The sequence below is a fragment of the Somniosus microcephalus genome, chromosome 19 (assembly GCF_052327205.1).
Source record: "Somniosus microcephalus isolate GS21.2 chromosome 19, FLI_Smic_1.0, whole genome shotgun sequence".
NCBI classification, from domain to species: Eukaryota; Metazoa; Chordata; class Chondrichthyes; order Squaliformes; family Somniosidae; genus Somniosus; species Somniosus microcephalus.
This window is the reverse complement of record NC_141005.1, coordinates 34,528,445-34,545,982: the sequence shown is the minus strand read 5'-3', so window position 1 is coordinate 34,545,982 and position 17,538 is coordinate 34,528,445. Positions and strand designations below refer to the sequence as shown.

Sequence of the window (17,538 nt, the reverse complement as noted above, 5' to 3'; positions counted from 1 at the left end):
TCGCTAGGCAGCAGTTGGGCAAATAGCCAGTGGCTTAGTTGGTAGCACTCTCGCCTCTGAGTCAGAAGGTTGTGGGTTCATAGTCCCACTCCGGAGACTTGAGCACAAAAATGACACTCCAGTGCAGTACTGAGGGAGTGCTGCACTGTCGGAGGTGCAGCCTTTTGGATGAGATGTTAAACCAAAGCCCCCTCGGGTGGGCGTAAAAAATCCTATGGTGCTATTTCGAAGAAGAGCAGGGGAGTTCTCCCCGGTGTCCTGGTCAATATTTATTACTCGATCAACATCACTAAAAAACAGATTATCTGGTCATTATCTCATTGCTGTTTGTGGGAGCTTGCTGTGCACAAATTGGCTGCCGCGTTTCCTACATTACAGCAGTGACTACACATCAGGAAGCACCTCATTGGCTGCAAAGTGCTTTGGGACATCCGATGGTCGTGAAAGGCGCTATATAAATGCAAGTCTTTCTTTCTTTAACTCGGCGCCAGCGAAAGTGTTTTTGGGGTGCATGCAGGAGAAACTTGACAGATCACAAGTTCCAGGTTTTCACGTGTGCACAGCACTTGCGGAAACCCGGAACTTGCAGGGCCATTCTGAGGGTCATTAAGTTCTTAGTTCTGTCGAAACATAAGTCATATCTCGGTTATCGCTACTGTATTGTATCACTGTAGTTATTAATAGTCATAACTTGCCAATTTTGTTTTGAATGCTTTGTGTGTTCACTTGTCTACCACTCAATCCTGACTCCTGTTTTTTGGAATATTGAACTTTTTTTTCCTAGTTTTCTCATTTAATTTTTTAATATTCCTGATCCCTCGACAACACTCTTTTATCTCACAGCTTGCTTCTTTCCCTTTCTCCTCTGATGGTTTTTTTCTCACTATTTCTGCTAAGCCTTCAGCTGCTATTCCAGTAGCTTTCTTAATGCTACTGTCCCTTTCTAATCTCAAATCTAGACTTTTCCCACGCTCTGCTAATTAAATCCTCCCCCAGTGTTCTATTCATCCTCTCCGCAAGGACACTAGTGGTGTTTTGGTTCTGGTGAAACCCTTCCTTTTGGTAGAGGCTTCCCCTCTTCCCGAAATCGCTCCAGTGCGCAAAGAATATGAATCGTCCCTTCTTGCACCAACTCTGAAGCCACATGTTTACCTTCCTAATCTTTAATCTTTCCAGTATTCAATTCCATTTACAACTCCTCTAGTAAGAGAGTAGCCCATGCCAGCCTACAGATGGACCTGGACAACATCCAGGCTTGGGCTGATAAGTGGCAGGGAAGATTGATGTCACATGGGTACTAGGCAATGACCATTTCCAACATGAAAAGGCTTGATGAGAAGCTCACATGGACCAGCCATATCAACAAACTAGTTATAAGAGCAGGACAGAGGCTGGGTACTGTGTGACGGGTGCTCACCTCCTGACCCCTCATAGCCCCTCTTACCATCTAGAAGCCTCGGGTTAGCAGTGTTTTGGAATACTCTGCACTCACCTTGATGGGTGCAGCCGTAATAACGTTCAAGAAAGTCAACACCATCTAGGCAGAGCATTTCACTTGATTGTTGCTGAGCCACTGGATTTGGTATCCACCCTCTCCACTGGTGGCGCACTATGGCTGCAGTACGTACTATCTATAGGATGCAACTCACCAAAACAATTTCAGTAGCACCTCCTAACCCAATGGACTGTACCACCAAAAAGGACATGAGCAGCCAGATCATGGAAATACCATCACCTCCAAGTTCCCCACACCAAAATCATATAGCAGACTTACATGGGCATACATTCCATTCCTTCATCATTGCTGGGCCAATATCCTGCAATTCCCTAACTAATAGCATTGTAGGGATACTATCGTACTACAGTGGTTCAAGCAGAAGGCCCACCACTACCCACCTCGGGGCAAATAGGAATGGGCAATGAAAGTGGCCTTGCTAGGGTCACCCACATCCCAAAAACAAATAAAAAAATTTTTTTTTTAATGTTTTGATTGGAATGCGAAAAATACCTGAAGGGGGAAAAAATAGTTCCAACAACAAATATTTGAAGATTTCTACATTTCTTTTGTTTTTGTTTTAAACTATTTTATATTTGGAGGCTTTAAAAAAAAAAAAAATTAGTCAGTCAGCGCAGATGATTCCTTAATTGTAGTGCTAATAATGTCTTAAATCCTGAAATTAGAAAGGTTTTTCAAAAAATACATTGTAACATGTAGCAGAGTTTTTATGATTACTGAAATATTTGCATTACTTCTGAGGGCATCTTTGACTGCAACAAATCAGTTTACTGATTCCTAGACTTGTTTACAGCTGATTCATCTTTTTCTTCGGTAATATGTTGAGGCCATGAAAGCAGTTTAATGGGGCCAGAATTTGCTGGCAAAATAGCGATGAGTTTAATGTGCACGCTGTTATTAGTGTGTAAATCATCCAGCAATTTGTGGCGAAGAAGCGATACCCCATGAGTTGCAAGTCGCCACAAATTGCTGGATGATTTGCGCTGCTCCACCGTTAGTCTCGCAAAAATGGCAGCTCGCTGTCAACCTTCCCGTGAGTCTCAAGAAATTGTTGCATTTGTGCATTAATTACAAATTAAACTCTCCACAGAAAGATAGGACTGGTACTTAATGGCGTAACGACCCTTTTAATGATGAGATTTATGTTCCTGCCATGCCACTCAACCTCTCTGTCCCAGAAAGGGAACAATGGAAACTTTGGCGTCTCATTCCTGCAGGAAGTAAATTGTTCTTGGAGATTTTTTAAAAAATGGCTTTTCCGTTTCCTATGTCTTTTTTTCTCTCTGTTAATCCAATCTTTCTTTCCCGCTCTTTATTTCTCTTTCTATACCTGATTTGACACTCCTTCTCCGTTGGTCCTGTTTCTTTCTCAATCCTTAGATCTCATTGGTTAAGGAGATAGACTGTTGGTCCTAGATGCCCCATTGACCTCGCCGTGCCGTTATCAGCTCGCACTTCTAGCAGTTTGCGGCACAAAGATTTTCAAGCTGAATGGTGAGGGCTAAAGTCTAACTAACAGGGCACGTTGCCAGATGCTCCACTCCAGAAAAATCTGGGCCAATATCTGCTTTTAGACCCGATAAAAATTCAGTCCAAACGGGAAGGAATCCTATTGCCTAGGACAACTGAGAGTAGATGTGGGACTATGTGATGTGAATTTAAAATGTGCTGCAGAGGATTTTTCTTGACTGGATTTGAGACATTTCCATTGTGGATACATGTGCGCTTTAGCATTATAAATTAAAGCTTTATCATTTTGGGTGCTTAAATGGCTGCCCGGACAACCACATTGTTGGTTACCCCTGCTCGACCAGCCAAATATTTCCTCCCCCTCTCCACTTTCTATATAGTAAATGAGAACTGAAAATATCAGCAAAAGAATGATTAAAAGTCTTATTAAAACTGTTCAATAAATAGTTCTATGAAGTCAATCTAATCTTCTGTTTTAAAAATTCATTTTGAAAGATTGCTGTTTTTTCTTTCAGAGGATCTTGACAGAATGATTCTTATCCTCTTTGGCATTTATGTCGGTGGTGCTGTTTGTTCATTTATCCGTGCCTACTTTTTTGTTCTCGCGGGACACAGGCTGGTGGCCAGACTGCGTAAAAGGCTTTTTGGGAGCATTCTAAAGCAAGAAATCGCATTCTTCGATGAGAACAGGTGTGGTGCCATGGACTTGGGGAATGACAAGTCTTGTAATAATTGTGATAAAACAGAGGCTTTCAATGTTGAGGCTTGTGAAAAAGATTTTAGACTAGCTCATTAGAATTTAAGCTGTAATCATTAAAAAAGTGATGACAGATTTCAATGGGAATTACTTTTCTTCCTCAGAATTCTTGAACTTGTTCCTTTAATTGAAAATTGGTTCCGAAACACATTTTGAGAGCTTAATGTTGTGTTGAATGCAGATGCAAACATTATGGAAAGAATCCCAATTGCATCATTGTGATGAAACTTGGATATTCTTTCTTTCTCCCTCTACTGAGCTTTTTTCAGGAATGGAGGGTGCGATGGGCCGGGCTCCAGACTTCTCCCCAGTTGCTGTTTATGCTGCAGCATGAGACACACACCAGGCAGATAACCTCCCTCGGAGGTTGAGTGTCAATCACACCTCGAATTTGAATTTCTACTGTGGTGCCTGAGCTATTGGCAAAAAGTAGTTTCAGTATTCCTGTTGTTTTAGTGTGTTCTGTGCACTGTTGTAATTTGTGGTAAGGATGTGTGATGCTTTTGACGGTGAAATACTTTAGTGATTATTTAAACAAACATCGTAAACCATTATGGGTTCAATTTCCTAGTTAATCAGTATCATGTTAATTTCTCACTGAAGAACACTAACTTTGACAGCTTATATTTTCAACCAATAAGTATGATATAACAACAGAAAATGCTGGAAAAACTTAGCAGGCCAGGCAACATCTGTGGAGAGAGAAATAGAGTCAACGTTTCAGGTCGAAACCCTTTGCCAAGACTGAATAAGCACAGGAAATGAAACAGATCAAAAGGCCAGGCTGGGAGAGAACAAAAGAGAAGTGAAGAGACATTAAGAGGTATTCAAAACAAGACGAGATGGTGATAGGACTAGTGGAGACAAAAGACGACTCTAGATTAGGTGTGAAATGCGCTGGCAGAATGGGAGACAGCTGCCATGTGGGGGAGAAAAAAAGGCGGGGGAGGGCCAAAACAAAGGTGTGGATAAAAAATATAAGTAAAAATGTAATGGGGGCCGAGGTTATGATCTGAAATTGTTGAACTCGATATTGAGTCCGGAAGGCTGTAAAGTGCCTAATCGGAAGATGAGGTGCTGTTCCTCGAGCTTACGCTGAGCTTCCGTGGAACAATGCAAGAGCCCGAGTATGGTGAGGCCTGAGTGGGAATGGGGCAGTGAATTAAAATGACAGGCGACCGGAAGCCCGGGATCATCCTTACGGACTGAACGGAGGTGTTCCCCAAAGCGGTCACCCAATCTGCGTTTGGTCTCCCCAATGTAGAGGAGATCACATCGTGAGCAGCGAATACAGTATACAGTTGCTTAACTACTAAACCTGAGTCTTTAAAAAAAAACGTTTGGTTGTGTTATGACAACAAACCATTTTTTTGGTAAAAATAGGAAGAACTTAATCATGTAAAATATCCATGCAATCATGGCTGTGTAAGTAATGATCCAATCAATGATTGAAATTTTCATCAGTTTATACAGTAATGAGAAAATTGCCTTTATATTTAATGGCCTAGAAATTGCAGTCGGAGGCGATCCTCCACAAAACATTTATGAATTTACCTCCAGGCGCCCAGGCTGCAGAGACTTCTGGTCTCGGGTCTCCAGACGGACGTCAGCATCAAAGTCCACGGATCCCAGGGACGCAGGCGGTTCGGAAGCATCCTTGGGATCACGTGGGCCTGGTCCTCCAATCACAAAGGAGAGGGTTCCACTGCAATCGTTTACGAAGGGAATTCCCTAATGATATGCAATGGAATTCCCAAATAATTATACAATATACAGAATTCTAATAAATATAAATGGACTGAATTGCAATTTTATTCATAAGTCCCTTCATTGCACCAACCTCAATAAAAAATTTAATTTTTTTGATAAAGAATTTTAAACATCTTAATCTAGGCCAATATTTGCATAAACTCGTTTAAAGTGTATGTGCATAATTTTGGATTTTTTAAATGTTTTATTTAAGAACATAAAAAAGAGCAGGAGTAGGCCATACGGTCCCTCAAGCCTGCTCCGCCATTCAATAAGATCATGGCTGATCATCAACCTCAACTCCACTTTTCCGCCCGATCTCCATATCCCTTGATTCCCCTAGAGTCCAAAAAACTATCTATCTCCGCCTTGGATATACTCAAAGGCTCAGCATTCACAGCCCCCTGGGGCAGAGAATTCCAAAGATTTATAACCCTCTTAGTGAAGAAATTCCTCCTCATCTCGGTCTTAAATGGCCTACCCCTTATCCTGAGACACTGCCCCCTAGTTCTAGACACTCCAGCCAGGGGAAACAACCTCTCAGCATCTACCCTGTCAAACCCCTTCAGAATCTAGTATGTTTCAATGAGATCACCTCTCATTCTTCTAAACTCCAGAGAGTATAGGCCCATTCCACACAATCTCTCATCATAGGACAGCCCTCTCATCCCACAAGCAATCTAGTGAACCTTCGTTGCACCGCCTCCAAGGCAAGTATATCCTTCCTTAGATAAGGAGACCAAAACTGTGCACAGCACTCCAGGTGTGGTCCCACCAAGGCCCTGTACAATTGTAGCAAGACTTCCTTACTCTTGTACTCTAATCCCCTTGCAATAAAGGCCAACATGCCAGTTGCCTTCTTTATTGCTTGCTGTACCTGCATGCTAGCTTTCTGTGTTTCTTGCACGACGACACCCAAATCTCTCTGAACACCAACATTTGAAAGTTTCTCAGTATTTAAAAAAATATTCTGTTTTTCTATTCTTCCTACCAAAGTGAATAACCTCACATTTCCCTACATTATACTCCATCTGCCACCTTACTGCCCACTCACTTAGTCTATCTATATCCCTTTGCAGACTCTGTTCTTGCAGCTTACTGTCCCACCTAGCTTTGTACCATCAGCAAACTTGAATACATTACACTCGGTCCCTTCATCCAAGCCATTAATATAAATTGTAAATAGCTGAGGCCCCAACACTGATCCTTGTGGCACCCCACTGGCCTGCAAACCTGAAAAAGATCCGTTTATCCCTACTCTCTGTTTTCTGTCCGTTAACCAATCCTCTCTCCGTGCTGCTATATTACCCCCATAACCTTTTATGTGGCACTTTATCGAATGCCTTTTGGAAATCCGAATATATTACATTCACTGGTTCCCCTCTATCTACCCTGCAAGTGACATCCTCAAAAAACTCTAATAAATTTGTCAAACACGATTTCCCTTTAATAAAACCATGTTGATTCTGCCTAATCATATTATGATTTTCTAAGTGCCCTGATACCACTTCCTTAACAATTGATTCCAGCATTTTCCCGACAACTGATGTCAGGCTAACTGGCCTGTTGTTCCCTGTGTTTTTTCTCCCTTCAATTCAATTCAATTCAAATCGCTTTATTGGCATGACAAGGTACATCTTATGTTGCCAAAGCATCGAAAAACATTCATGGTTGAACACATAAATACAGATCTATCCATACAGTGTATAAACAGATATATCCCTGAGTGTATAAATATACATTCATATAATTTGTATATACTCTTTTCTTATATTTAGTGGTTGTCCCTCTGTTTATGGCAAGCTGTAACATAGTGTGCCGCTAAGGTTACACTATTTCTCTCTTCCCCTAGTAGGTATGGGAGATTTTGGTCGTCATTCAAATTTCTGAATTCCGGGCATATTTTTGTGAATTTTGGGTAGAAATTCTCCCTTATGCCCTGATATTTTCTACAAGCTGTGAGGAAGTGCTTCTTTCTTGAATAGTGGTGTTACATTTGCGACCTTCCAATCCGCTGGGATCTTTCTAGAATCTAGTGAATTTTGGAAGATCAAAACCAATGCATCCACAATCTCTTCAGCCACCTCTTTTAGAACCCTAGGATGTAGGCCGTCAGATCCAGGGGATTTGTTGGCTTTTTAGTTTCTCTAGTACTTTTTCTCTACTTATATTAATTACGTTAAGTTCCTCAACCTCATTAGACCCTTGGTTCCCTACTATTTTTGGTATGCTTTTTGTGTCTTCTACTGTGAAGACAGATACAAAATATTTGTTTAACGTTTCTGCCATTTCCTTATTCCCCATAATAATTTCTCCTGTCTCAGCCTCTAAGGGACCAACTTTACTTTTGCTACTCTCTTCCTTTTTACATCCTTGTAGAAGCTCTTACAATCTGTTTTTATATTTCTTGCTAGTTTTCTCTCATTCTATTTTTTCCCTTTTTATCAATTCTTTGGTCAACCTTTGCTGGTTTCTGAAACTCTCCCAATCCTCAGGCTTACTATTATTCTTTGCAACATTCTAAGCTTCTTCTTTCAATCTAATGCTATCCTTAACTACGTTAGTTTGCCATGGTTGGATCACTTTTCCCATAGAGTTTTTGTTTCTCAATGGAATGTATTTTTGTTGAGAATTATGAAATATTTCTTTAAATGCTAGCCATTGCTTATCTACCGCCATACCTTTTAATTGATTTTTTCAATCTACCTTAGCCAACTCGCCCCTCATACCTATGTAATTGGCTTTTTTTAAGTTTAAGACTCTAGTTTCAGACTTGGGCAAGTCACCCTCAAACTTAAGGTGAAATTCTATCATATTATGATCACTCTGCCCCAGAGGATCCTTTACTATGAGATTGCTAATTAACCCTGTCTCATTACACCATACAAGATCTAAAATAGCCTGTTCCCTGGTTGGTTCCATGACATATTATTCTAGGAAACTGTCCCGAATGCATTCCATGAACTCGTCCTCCAGACTACCTTTGCCAATTTGATTTGTCCAGTCTATAGGAAGATTAAAGTCCCCCCCAAGATTATTGCATTACCTTTGTTGCAAGCTCCTACTATTTCTTGATTAATATTCTGTCCAACGGTATAGCTACTGTTAGGGGGCCTATATACTACTCCTACTAGTGTTTTCTGCCCCTTATTCCTCATCTCCACCCATACTGATTCTACTTCCTGATCTTCTGAGCCGAGATTCTTTCTTGCTACTGTCCTTAAATCATCCTTTATTATCAGGGCTACTCCTCCTCATTTTCCATTCTGCCTGTCTTTTTGAAACGTCAAGTACCCGAGAACATTTAGTTCCCAACCTTGGCCACCTTGCAACCATGTCTCTGTAATGGCTATTAGATTAAACCCATTTATCTCTTTGTGCCACTAGTTCGTCTATCTTGTTACGAATGCTTTGTGCATTCAGATAAAGAGCCTTTAATTTAAATTTTTTTACCATTTATTTCCTGCTTTAACCTTATTCTCTGCTGCGCTGTTACCGTTAAACTCTCTGTCCCTTCCTGTCACACTCTGCTTATTTTTACCTAAATTGCGACACTGCTCTATTGCCTTGACCTTTCTCTTTAGATTTCTAAATTTCGCCTCACCTGACCCCTACCCCCCTTTTTTTTTAGTTTAAAGCCCTATCTACAGCCCTAGTTATTCGATTCACCAGGACGCTTTGAACCCTTACGCTGATGAAAGCAGGCCCAAGCCTGCTTTTATCAGCCGTAAGAGTTGCATGGGTAGTTGTTTGGCAAATAGCCCGACTCTGCGCCAATGATGCTAATTTTTCAGTCGGTTCGGATGATCTGTCAAGGCGTATCTTGACAGATCACAAGTTCCAGATTTCACGCATGCGCATGCAGAAATCCAAAACTTCCGGGGCCTTACAGAGGGAATACGACGGCGCACTCTGAGTATGCCGTCGAAGACACTGCAATTTCAGGGCCAATATCCCTCCCATTTTATGTTAAAGTTTTAAGCATCCATCACACTGTCGATCTTGCACTTCACACTGTCAAAATTCCTTTTTTTTAAGCAACCAGTTCATGCTGAAGCCAATTGCAAGTTAATTTCTATTGGTGGGGTTAAGTTTGAGGATTTTTGTGACACTAGAAATTTACAAACACCTAGTGGTCTGCAAACATCTCTTACTATCAACTGTTAACCTCAGTACCTATTTGCACCACTACTCCACGCGGAGTACCTGGGTTGTGGTCTTAAAGGGACAGGCCAGGTTAACAGCTAAACATCACAACTGTTAGACCTGAGACTACCCATGACCAACACCATGGGAGATCATCCTAGTAGTTAATCAGATATTTCTTGATTCATATATTCTCTCCAACTGTGGTATCTTAGACTGTGGGCCTTTGCTGTTTCCTTAGCTTTATCAATAATTAGAAAGATATATTCCGTAAGTAGAATATGTAGTCAGGTTTGTTGCCAGTGAATAGAAGTTGATTTTGTATATTTCAATTTCCAGAAAGCAATCAGAGAACACTTATACATTTACAAATTCATATAAATTCATATAATTAATTTAATATAATTTGCTGAGTATGCTAGAGTTACGAAGAAGCTGTAGATCCACAGGATATTGACAATTGTGGGAATAGTGTAAGTTTCATCTTTTGTATAATTTTCTTCCTGTTGCATTATGCAAAACCGCATGATGAAACTTTACAGAAGATGGACATGTGTAGGGCAACACTGGACTGAGAATCCTTGAGCTGCAAACCAGAACAACATTTGATTGTGGTGATCAAGCTGCAGAATGTATTGGTATAGTGAAAGCTAGGCAGGCTTCATGTAAAATGTGAATTCCAAAACTAGGTTTGTTTTAAATACACTTCCACCCATCATTTTTTTTTAAAAAGAGTGCAAAACAATAGGTTTCTGATGACTACTTAAAATGCTCAGATACAGTTTCTGACACACTCCCAGCCATAGTTTATTAACTGATTACGTGGAGGAGCTTGTAGACTATGACCGTGTTTGTAATTAAAATGATTGACGAGGAACAAAGGCTTGATGCCAGACACAAATTACAAGCTTAATGTATTTAAGCTATAATGAATGATAAGGCACGCATACATCACACTGACCAAACTAGATTGTTTTGGAATGAGGCAAAGCCAAGTGTTAAAACAAAGCTGGCATGGTAGAGCCCCCCAAAGTATGCAAGCTTTAGAGTTCATTGTTGCTATTAAATTACGAGCCTTCTTTCTAATTTGTTTTACTTTTTCCAATAAAATGAACCAGATGTAAAACCAAAATCAAGTTAGTCACACCAGCAGTGGGATGAGGCACTCAGAAAACATTTGAAATCTTCTGAGTGAACTAATCTACATTACTATTGTTTCAAAAATGATCTAATGTACATTCTGCGATCAAGAGGTAAAAATTTTGTTTCCACCAAAATGATGCATGTTTTTAAGTGTTATACTATTTTTTCTCTCAAATGAGTTATTTGATATTAATTGCTTTAATTTTTTTCTTGAACAATATGAACTTTTCTTCAGTTCTTTGCCTTTCTTGAATTTTTTTTAACAAGAAATTGAGAAGTTTTGTTTTGAAAGTGTAACGAAGTGTAGTATGCATACTTCAAGAGCTGAAAGTCTTTAGAAAATTGTGGTGTATGTGCCTTTAAGAGCAATTGTGGTGTATGTGCCTTTAAGAGCCCCAGGTGTGCGTAATGCCGGTAATTGCCACTTGGGCTATATATAAGCCTGTGTATTGTGTATATCCTTTAGAACCCCCCCCCCAGACTTGCTTAGTAAATACCTATGAACCAACTCCTGTCTTCAGTGTCTTTATCTACACACGGACACTACAGTGGCGACGAAGTGGAAACGGACTTGCCTGCAATTCGGCAGCACCTCAAGGACATCGATTCCTCCAGTGTCCAGAAGACTCAAGGAAGTAATAAAAACTGTGGTTTCACCAGCTGGCCAAGCTGGTGGCAGGTACTGCGCTAATCCTTCCTGGGTGTCAGGCTGGGGCTCCAGCGGCGGGCTCTACAGCTGAGACAGGCAGCGAAATCGGAGGCAAGCAATAACGGACTGGGAGGGTGCACTCGGGAGACGGCCGGCGCGGCAAGCAGGTCAGCGTTTAGACCTCCGTCGGAAACGAATCTCCAACAGTGAATAAACGGAAACCACAGTAAAACAGCGTTGTTATCGGGAAAGCGCGGGAAGCGCCATATTTTTTTTTTGAAATGCCTAAGTCTGGCAATATTGATGCTTTTGATAACAAAACAGAGCCTAACTTTGGCAATATTGATGTTTTTGATAACAAGATAGAGGATTGGACCACATATGTAGAAAGAGTGGAGGTGTTTTGCACCGCAAATGGAATAGAAGATGAAAAAAAAGCTTCAGTGCTTCTGGATCTAATGGGTGCAGAAACATACAAGCTGTTACGCAACTTAATCACTCCAGCCGAACCGATGGACAAGAATTTTGAGGAGATTGTCGATACCCTACACTGCCAATTCGAGGCAGGACTGGCAGATTCTCTGCAAGACAAATTCATCTGCGATCCCCTAAGTGTAGAAACACAAAAAAAGGTATCTTCTGGAAAAGATTTAACACTGGACAAGGCTTTCAGTGCAATAGGAGCGGCAAAGATACAGCAAAGGCCACAGGACTTCGGCACCCATGAAATGACACGGGGTTTCAAGAGATGTTATCGCTGCGGCAGATCCAACCATGACCAGAGGGATTGCTGGTTCAAAGAAAAAGCATGCAGGCAATGCGGAAAGATGGGACACATTCCACGTGTATGCCGATCTGAAAATAAAAAATCCACTAACGGGAAAAGAATCAATAAGGAAAAGCACAGAAAGGTACAAATGATGACGGACAGTAGCTCCAAAGACCAGAAGAGCGATAGCGACTCCGGGAACAAGAGACTAAGCTCTCTCAAATTACATAATGTAATGGCCAATGAAGATTACCAGACCATTTGGGTTACCCTCATAATAGCAGGGTCCCCAGTTAAAATGGAGCTAGATACAGGATCAGCTCTAACCGTAATAAATCGACGAGATTACGAGAGGCTATTTTCGCATATACCTCTAAAAGACACATCCATTATCTTAAAAACATATACGGGGCAGAAAGTATACCCCAAAGGAAAAATAAAGGTGCCTGTGGTATACAACGGCAAAGAAATACAAAAGTTGTATTTATACATTCTACAAGATGGTGGTCCACCGTTGTTGGGACGTGAATGGATAAGGAAGATACGTTTAGACTGGCACTCCATTCAGGCACTGACGGTGACCAGTAAGGAAAAAAACAATGATGACATCATACCTGAACGATTAAAAGACATCTTGGCCAACGCCAAAGAAGTGTTTCAAGAGAAACTAGGAACCTTGAAAGGCATCACCGCCTCAATAAAAGTAGAAGATGCAGCAATTCCAAAATTTTTTAAGGCAAGACCGGTGCCATACGCAATACGTCCGGCAGTCGAGGCAGAGCTGGAGAATTTGGAAAAGGCAGGAGTATTATCCAAAATAGATTGGAGCGAATGGGCAACACCCATCGTTCCAGTCATGAAAAAAGCATTGAAAAATAACTCTGAGGAACAGAGAAAAATTCGCATCTGTGGGGACTTCAAGGTGACTGTAAACCCGGTCCTTCACACGGTACAGTATCCTCTTCCGAGGATAGAAGATATTTTCGCCTCACTATCCGGAGGAAAACGTTTCACAAAAATTGACTTGGCACAGGCATATCTACAGATGGAGGTTGAGGAGACCTCTAAAAAGTATCTCACAATAAACACACACAAAGGCCTGTACCAGTACAATCGACTGGTTTTTGGAGTAGCATCAGCTCCAGCTATCTGGCAAAGAGCTATGGAGCAAGTCCTGCAAGGGATTCCGGGGACTCAGTGCTACCTGGACGACATCCTTGTAACAGGAGAAAACGACAACGAGCACCTTGCCAATTTGGAGCAGGTGCTCACTAGGCTGAAAGAACGGGTACTACGAGCAAATCGCCCCAAGTGCGAATTTTTCCAAAATCAGATATCATATTGTGGCCACATAATTAATAAGGAAGGGTTGCATAAGTCACCTGAAAAAATTGAAGCAGTTATAAAAGCCCCAGCACCTGAAAATGTTTCACAATTGAGGTCATTCCTGGGATTAATAAATTACAGGTAGACTACCCTTTATCCGGACTTCCGAAAACCGAAACCCTCTAAAAACCGAAGGTTTTTTCGTTCAGCGTAAGTCGTGCGTACGAACGAAAAAACCTTCGGTTTTTAGAGGGTTCCGGTTTCGGAAGTTTGGATAAAGGGTAAGTCGTGCGCACGACCCCCCGCCCCCCCCCCCCCCCCCGCAGACCCCGCCGGCCCCGACAACCGCCGACCCCCCCCGCGGACCCCGCCGGCCCCGACAACCGCCGACCCCGCCAGCCCCGACAACCGCCGACCCCCCCGCCGGCCCCGACAACCGCCGACCCCCCCGCGGACCCCGCCGGCCCCGACAACCGCCGATCCCCCCCGCCGACCCCCCCGCGGACCCCGCCGGCCCCGACCCCCGCCGACCCCGACTGACTTACGCTGAGCGTCAGCGTAAGTCGTGCGCACGACCCCCCGCCGACCCCCCCCCCCCGCGGACCCCTGCCGATCCACCTTCCGAAATCCGAAATTCTCCTTTATCCGAAACTCGGCTGGTCCCGAGGTTTTCGGATAAAGGATAGTCTACCTGTACTATCATAAATTTTTGCCAAACTTATCAACTGTTCTACACCCTCTTAATGATCTTCTACACACAGGAGTGATTTGGAAATGGAACGAAGACTGTAAACGTGCCTTCCATAAATGTAAAGACTTAATCACATCCGAGAAAGTTTTGGCTCATTACAACCCATCACTACCAATCAGACTGGCGTGCGATGCATCCCCTTATGGCATAGGAGCGGTATTGTCCCATAGATTCCCTGATGGCTCGGAACGGCCGATAGCTTTTGCGTCACGCTCATTGAACTCAGCTGAGCGTAACTATTCCCAGATAGACAGGGAAGCACTCAGCCTGGTATGGGGAGTGAAGAAATTCAACCATTACCTACACGGACAAAAATTTACCTTACTGACTGACCATCAACCCCTCATCTCCATATTCAACCCTAAGAAAGGTGTCCCCATTATGACGGCACAAAGACTACAGAGGTGGTCCCTTTTTCTAGGGGCACACCAATACAACATTGAATACAAAGGGTCAAAACAGCATGGGAATGCTGACGGTTTATCGCGCCTGCCGTTGCCAACGATAGAAGAGGCACCTACAGTAGACCCAGTAGAGATATTCCACTCTACCATAGTGGAATGTCTACCGGTGACAAATTCTGCCATTGAAAGGGAAACAAGAAATGACCCTACTCTCTCACGGGTCTACGATTTAACAATGAAGGGATGGCCAGCACATGGTGAACCACTGTTGCCAGCATTCTCGCAAAGAAAACAGCTGTCAGTGTGCCGAGGAACCTTGATGTGTGGATCCAGAGTGGTGATTCCACCCAAACTCCAGGATAAAGTGCTAAAGGAGCTTCACGAGGGGCATCTGGGTGGAGTGAAAATGAAGAACCTAGCTAGGGCGTTTGTATGGTGGCCAGGTATCGATGGAGACATCGAAGACATGACCAAGAGCTGCCTAGGATGCCAGAAGGTCCAAAATGCTCCGCCACAGGCCCCTCTGCATCCATGGGAGTGGCCCTCATCTCCCTGGCAAAGGGTGCACATCGACTTTGCTGGTCCATTTATGGACTCAATGTTCTTAATCGCAGTTGATGCACACTCCAAGTGGCCGGAGGTAATAAAGATGTCCTCCACCACCACGGAAAAAACCATCACAGTATTAAGGACCATATTTGCCAGGAATGGGCTGCCGGAACAGATCTGTTCTGATAATGGACCGCAATTTGTGTCCGAAGAATTCAGAAAGTTCTTAAAGAACAATGGGGTAAAGCACTACACGTCCGCCCCATACCATCCCGCCACCAATGGATTGGCTGAAAGGTTTGTCCAGACCTTTAAGAAGGCCATAAAGGCCATGGGTAATGAAGACATAAAACTTCAGCACAAGGTGGATAACTTCTTATTTGCATATAGGAATGCAACACATATGGTTACAAACCAAACTCCCGCCATGATGTTCTACAATAGAAACCTAAGATGCCGGCTGGATTTGGTCAAGCCCAACATCCGAAGGGACATGGAGAACCGGCAGTTTCAGGGCATGAATGAAAGGCCAACTAGGCCCTTCCAGATAGGCCAACCGGTTTTGGCCCGGGACTACCGTACCGAGAAATGGCAGCCTGAAACTATCTGCACACGACTAGGACCACTGACGTATACCGTGGACATCGGAGAAAGCATAATAAGGCGCCATGCTGACCAAATCATCAAGTCATCCGAAAAGGGACAACCTACACCACCACGCTATACATCTAACGATGAAGTAGAGATACCCATATCTACCTCCGATCCGGTGATACTGGAACCCGATGAACCCGACACTGGCCTTCAAGCCGAATCAGCCTTGCCAGAAGAACCTACTACACCACCAGAAACTACTACACCCCCGAGGCGTTATCCGGACCGAGTCGGGAAGCCTCCTGAGAGACTTAACTTATAATTAATTAATACAGCAATGTATATTATTTTGCATATAACATGTAAATTAATAATTACTTAAAATATGATGTACTAGTTAGCTAGAAGGGGAGGAATTGTGGTGTATGTGCCTTTAAGAGCCCCAGGTGTGCGTAATGCCGGTAATTGCCACTTGGGCTATATAAGCCTGTGTATTGTGTATATCCTTTGGAACCCCCCCCAGACTTGCTTAGTAAATACCTATGAACCAACTCCTGTCTTCAGTGTCTTTATCTACACACGGACACTACAAAATGAAAGTGTTGATTTACTGAATATACATCCTGGTGATTAGAGGGCATGCTTACCTGTTAACTTTCTGTTCTAGTCAGGAAATTGGATCCTACTTTAAAATGTATACTTATTTTAAAACACTCTGGATTATGATTTTATATAATATGCTGTAATTAGTGTTCCAAAAACACTGCATCACCATCGGGAAAGTTCAGAGTGTGTCCTTAATACTGTGGCTCATCTCCTAATCTTTTAAGTTGTTTTGTGCCGGGGGGAGAAATATTACTTAACAGACTTCATAAAAGTCTATTTACTATTGCAACTTTAAACAACCTATATAATATTCCTTGCATTCAGGCGATCTAACTAGTCCGAACAAAGTATATTGTGATATCAACTCAAGATGCCTAACTATAAACATACACCGAGTCCCCAGGCCAGAGGAATAAAACAGTTGTAGCAGTGAACAATTTACAGCTATAATTATTTAGTTAATCAAAATCAACAATGGGTAGATATGGAGGTGGCTTTCTGTGTACAACAGGAACATTTACTTGGTGACCCGTGATGAATTTATAAATTTGAGGGTGAATGGTTTAGAAAATGTTTCAAAGCAAAATTGTCAGATTTAAGGAAATAAACATGAATGCTTTACAGAATAACCGTGTATATTTGTGGTGATGGTCCTGGGCACTTTTTGAAATACTTAAAATTTTTCAAGAATTTTATATTTTAACTGGGTATTTTACATATCAGTCTACAAGTTAAAAGTGAAAAGCATCTATCTGTTTTAATTGTAAACCAGAAGGATATTGGAGGAAAAATACAGACCTCTTATGGGTGGATCTTTTTAATTATAACCAATTAATTTTGATAAGGTAGCATGTTTTATGTCACTCCTGAAGACGAGTGCTATGTTTGACAGCAACTTTGAGCCAGCAGATCCTTTTCCAGTGAAGATCTAATCCAGATGTCTGTACTTTAACACATATCTTTCAATAGTACTTTGTTTTGTCATTGATGACCAACTGGGCACAGTATATGTGTAATGTAGCGACCATTTATCTTTGTTAAGCCTTGTCAAGCTTGGCTATCTTGACTCTTCCCCCGCATAGTATCTGATGTAGCACATATTAAAAAAT

The 17,538-nt window shown here is 42.2% G+C and overlaps 1 protein-coding gene across 2 annotated transcripts in view; it reads left to right on the top strand.

Moving 5' to 3' along the window:
• Window positions 1–17,538, top strand: part of LOC147104304 (uncharacterized) — a 171,511-nt gene that overhangs the window by 21,442 nt on the left and 132,531 nt on the right. For both annotated transcript variants that reach the window (XM_085961522.1, XM_085961521.1), the window contains exon 7: window positions 3,502–3,676. In XM_085961522.1, the coding sequence (XP_085817648.1) occupies window positions 3,502–3,676 (175 nt within the window). The remainder of the gene's footprint in view (window positions 1–3,501; window positions 3,677–17,538) is intronic.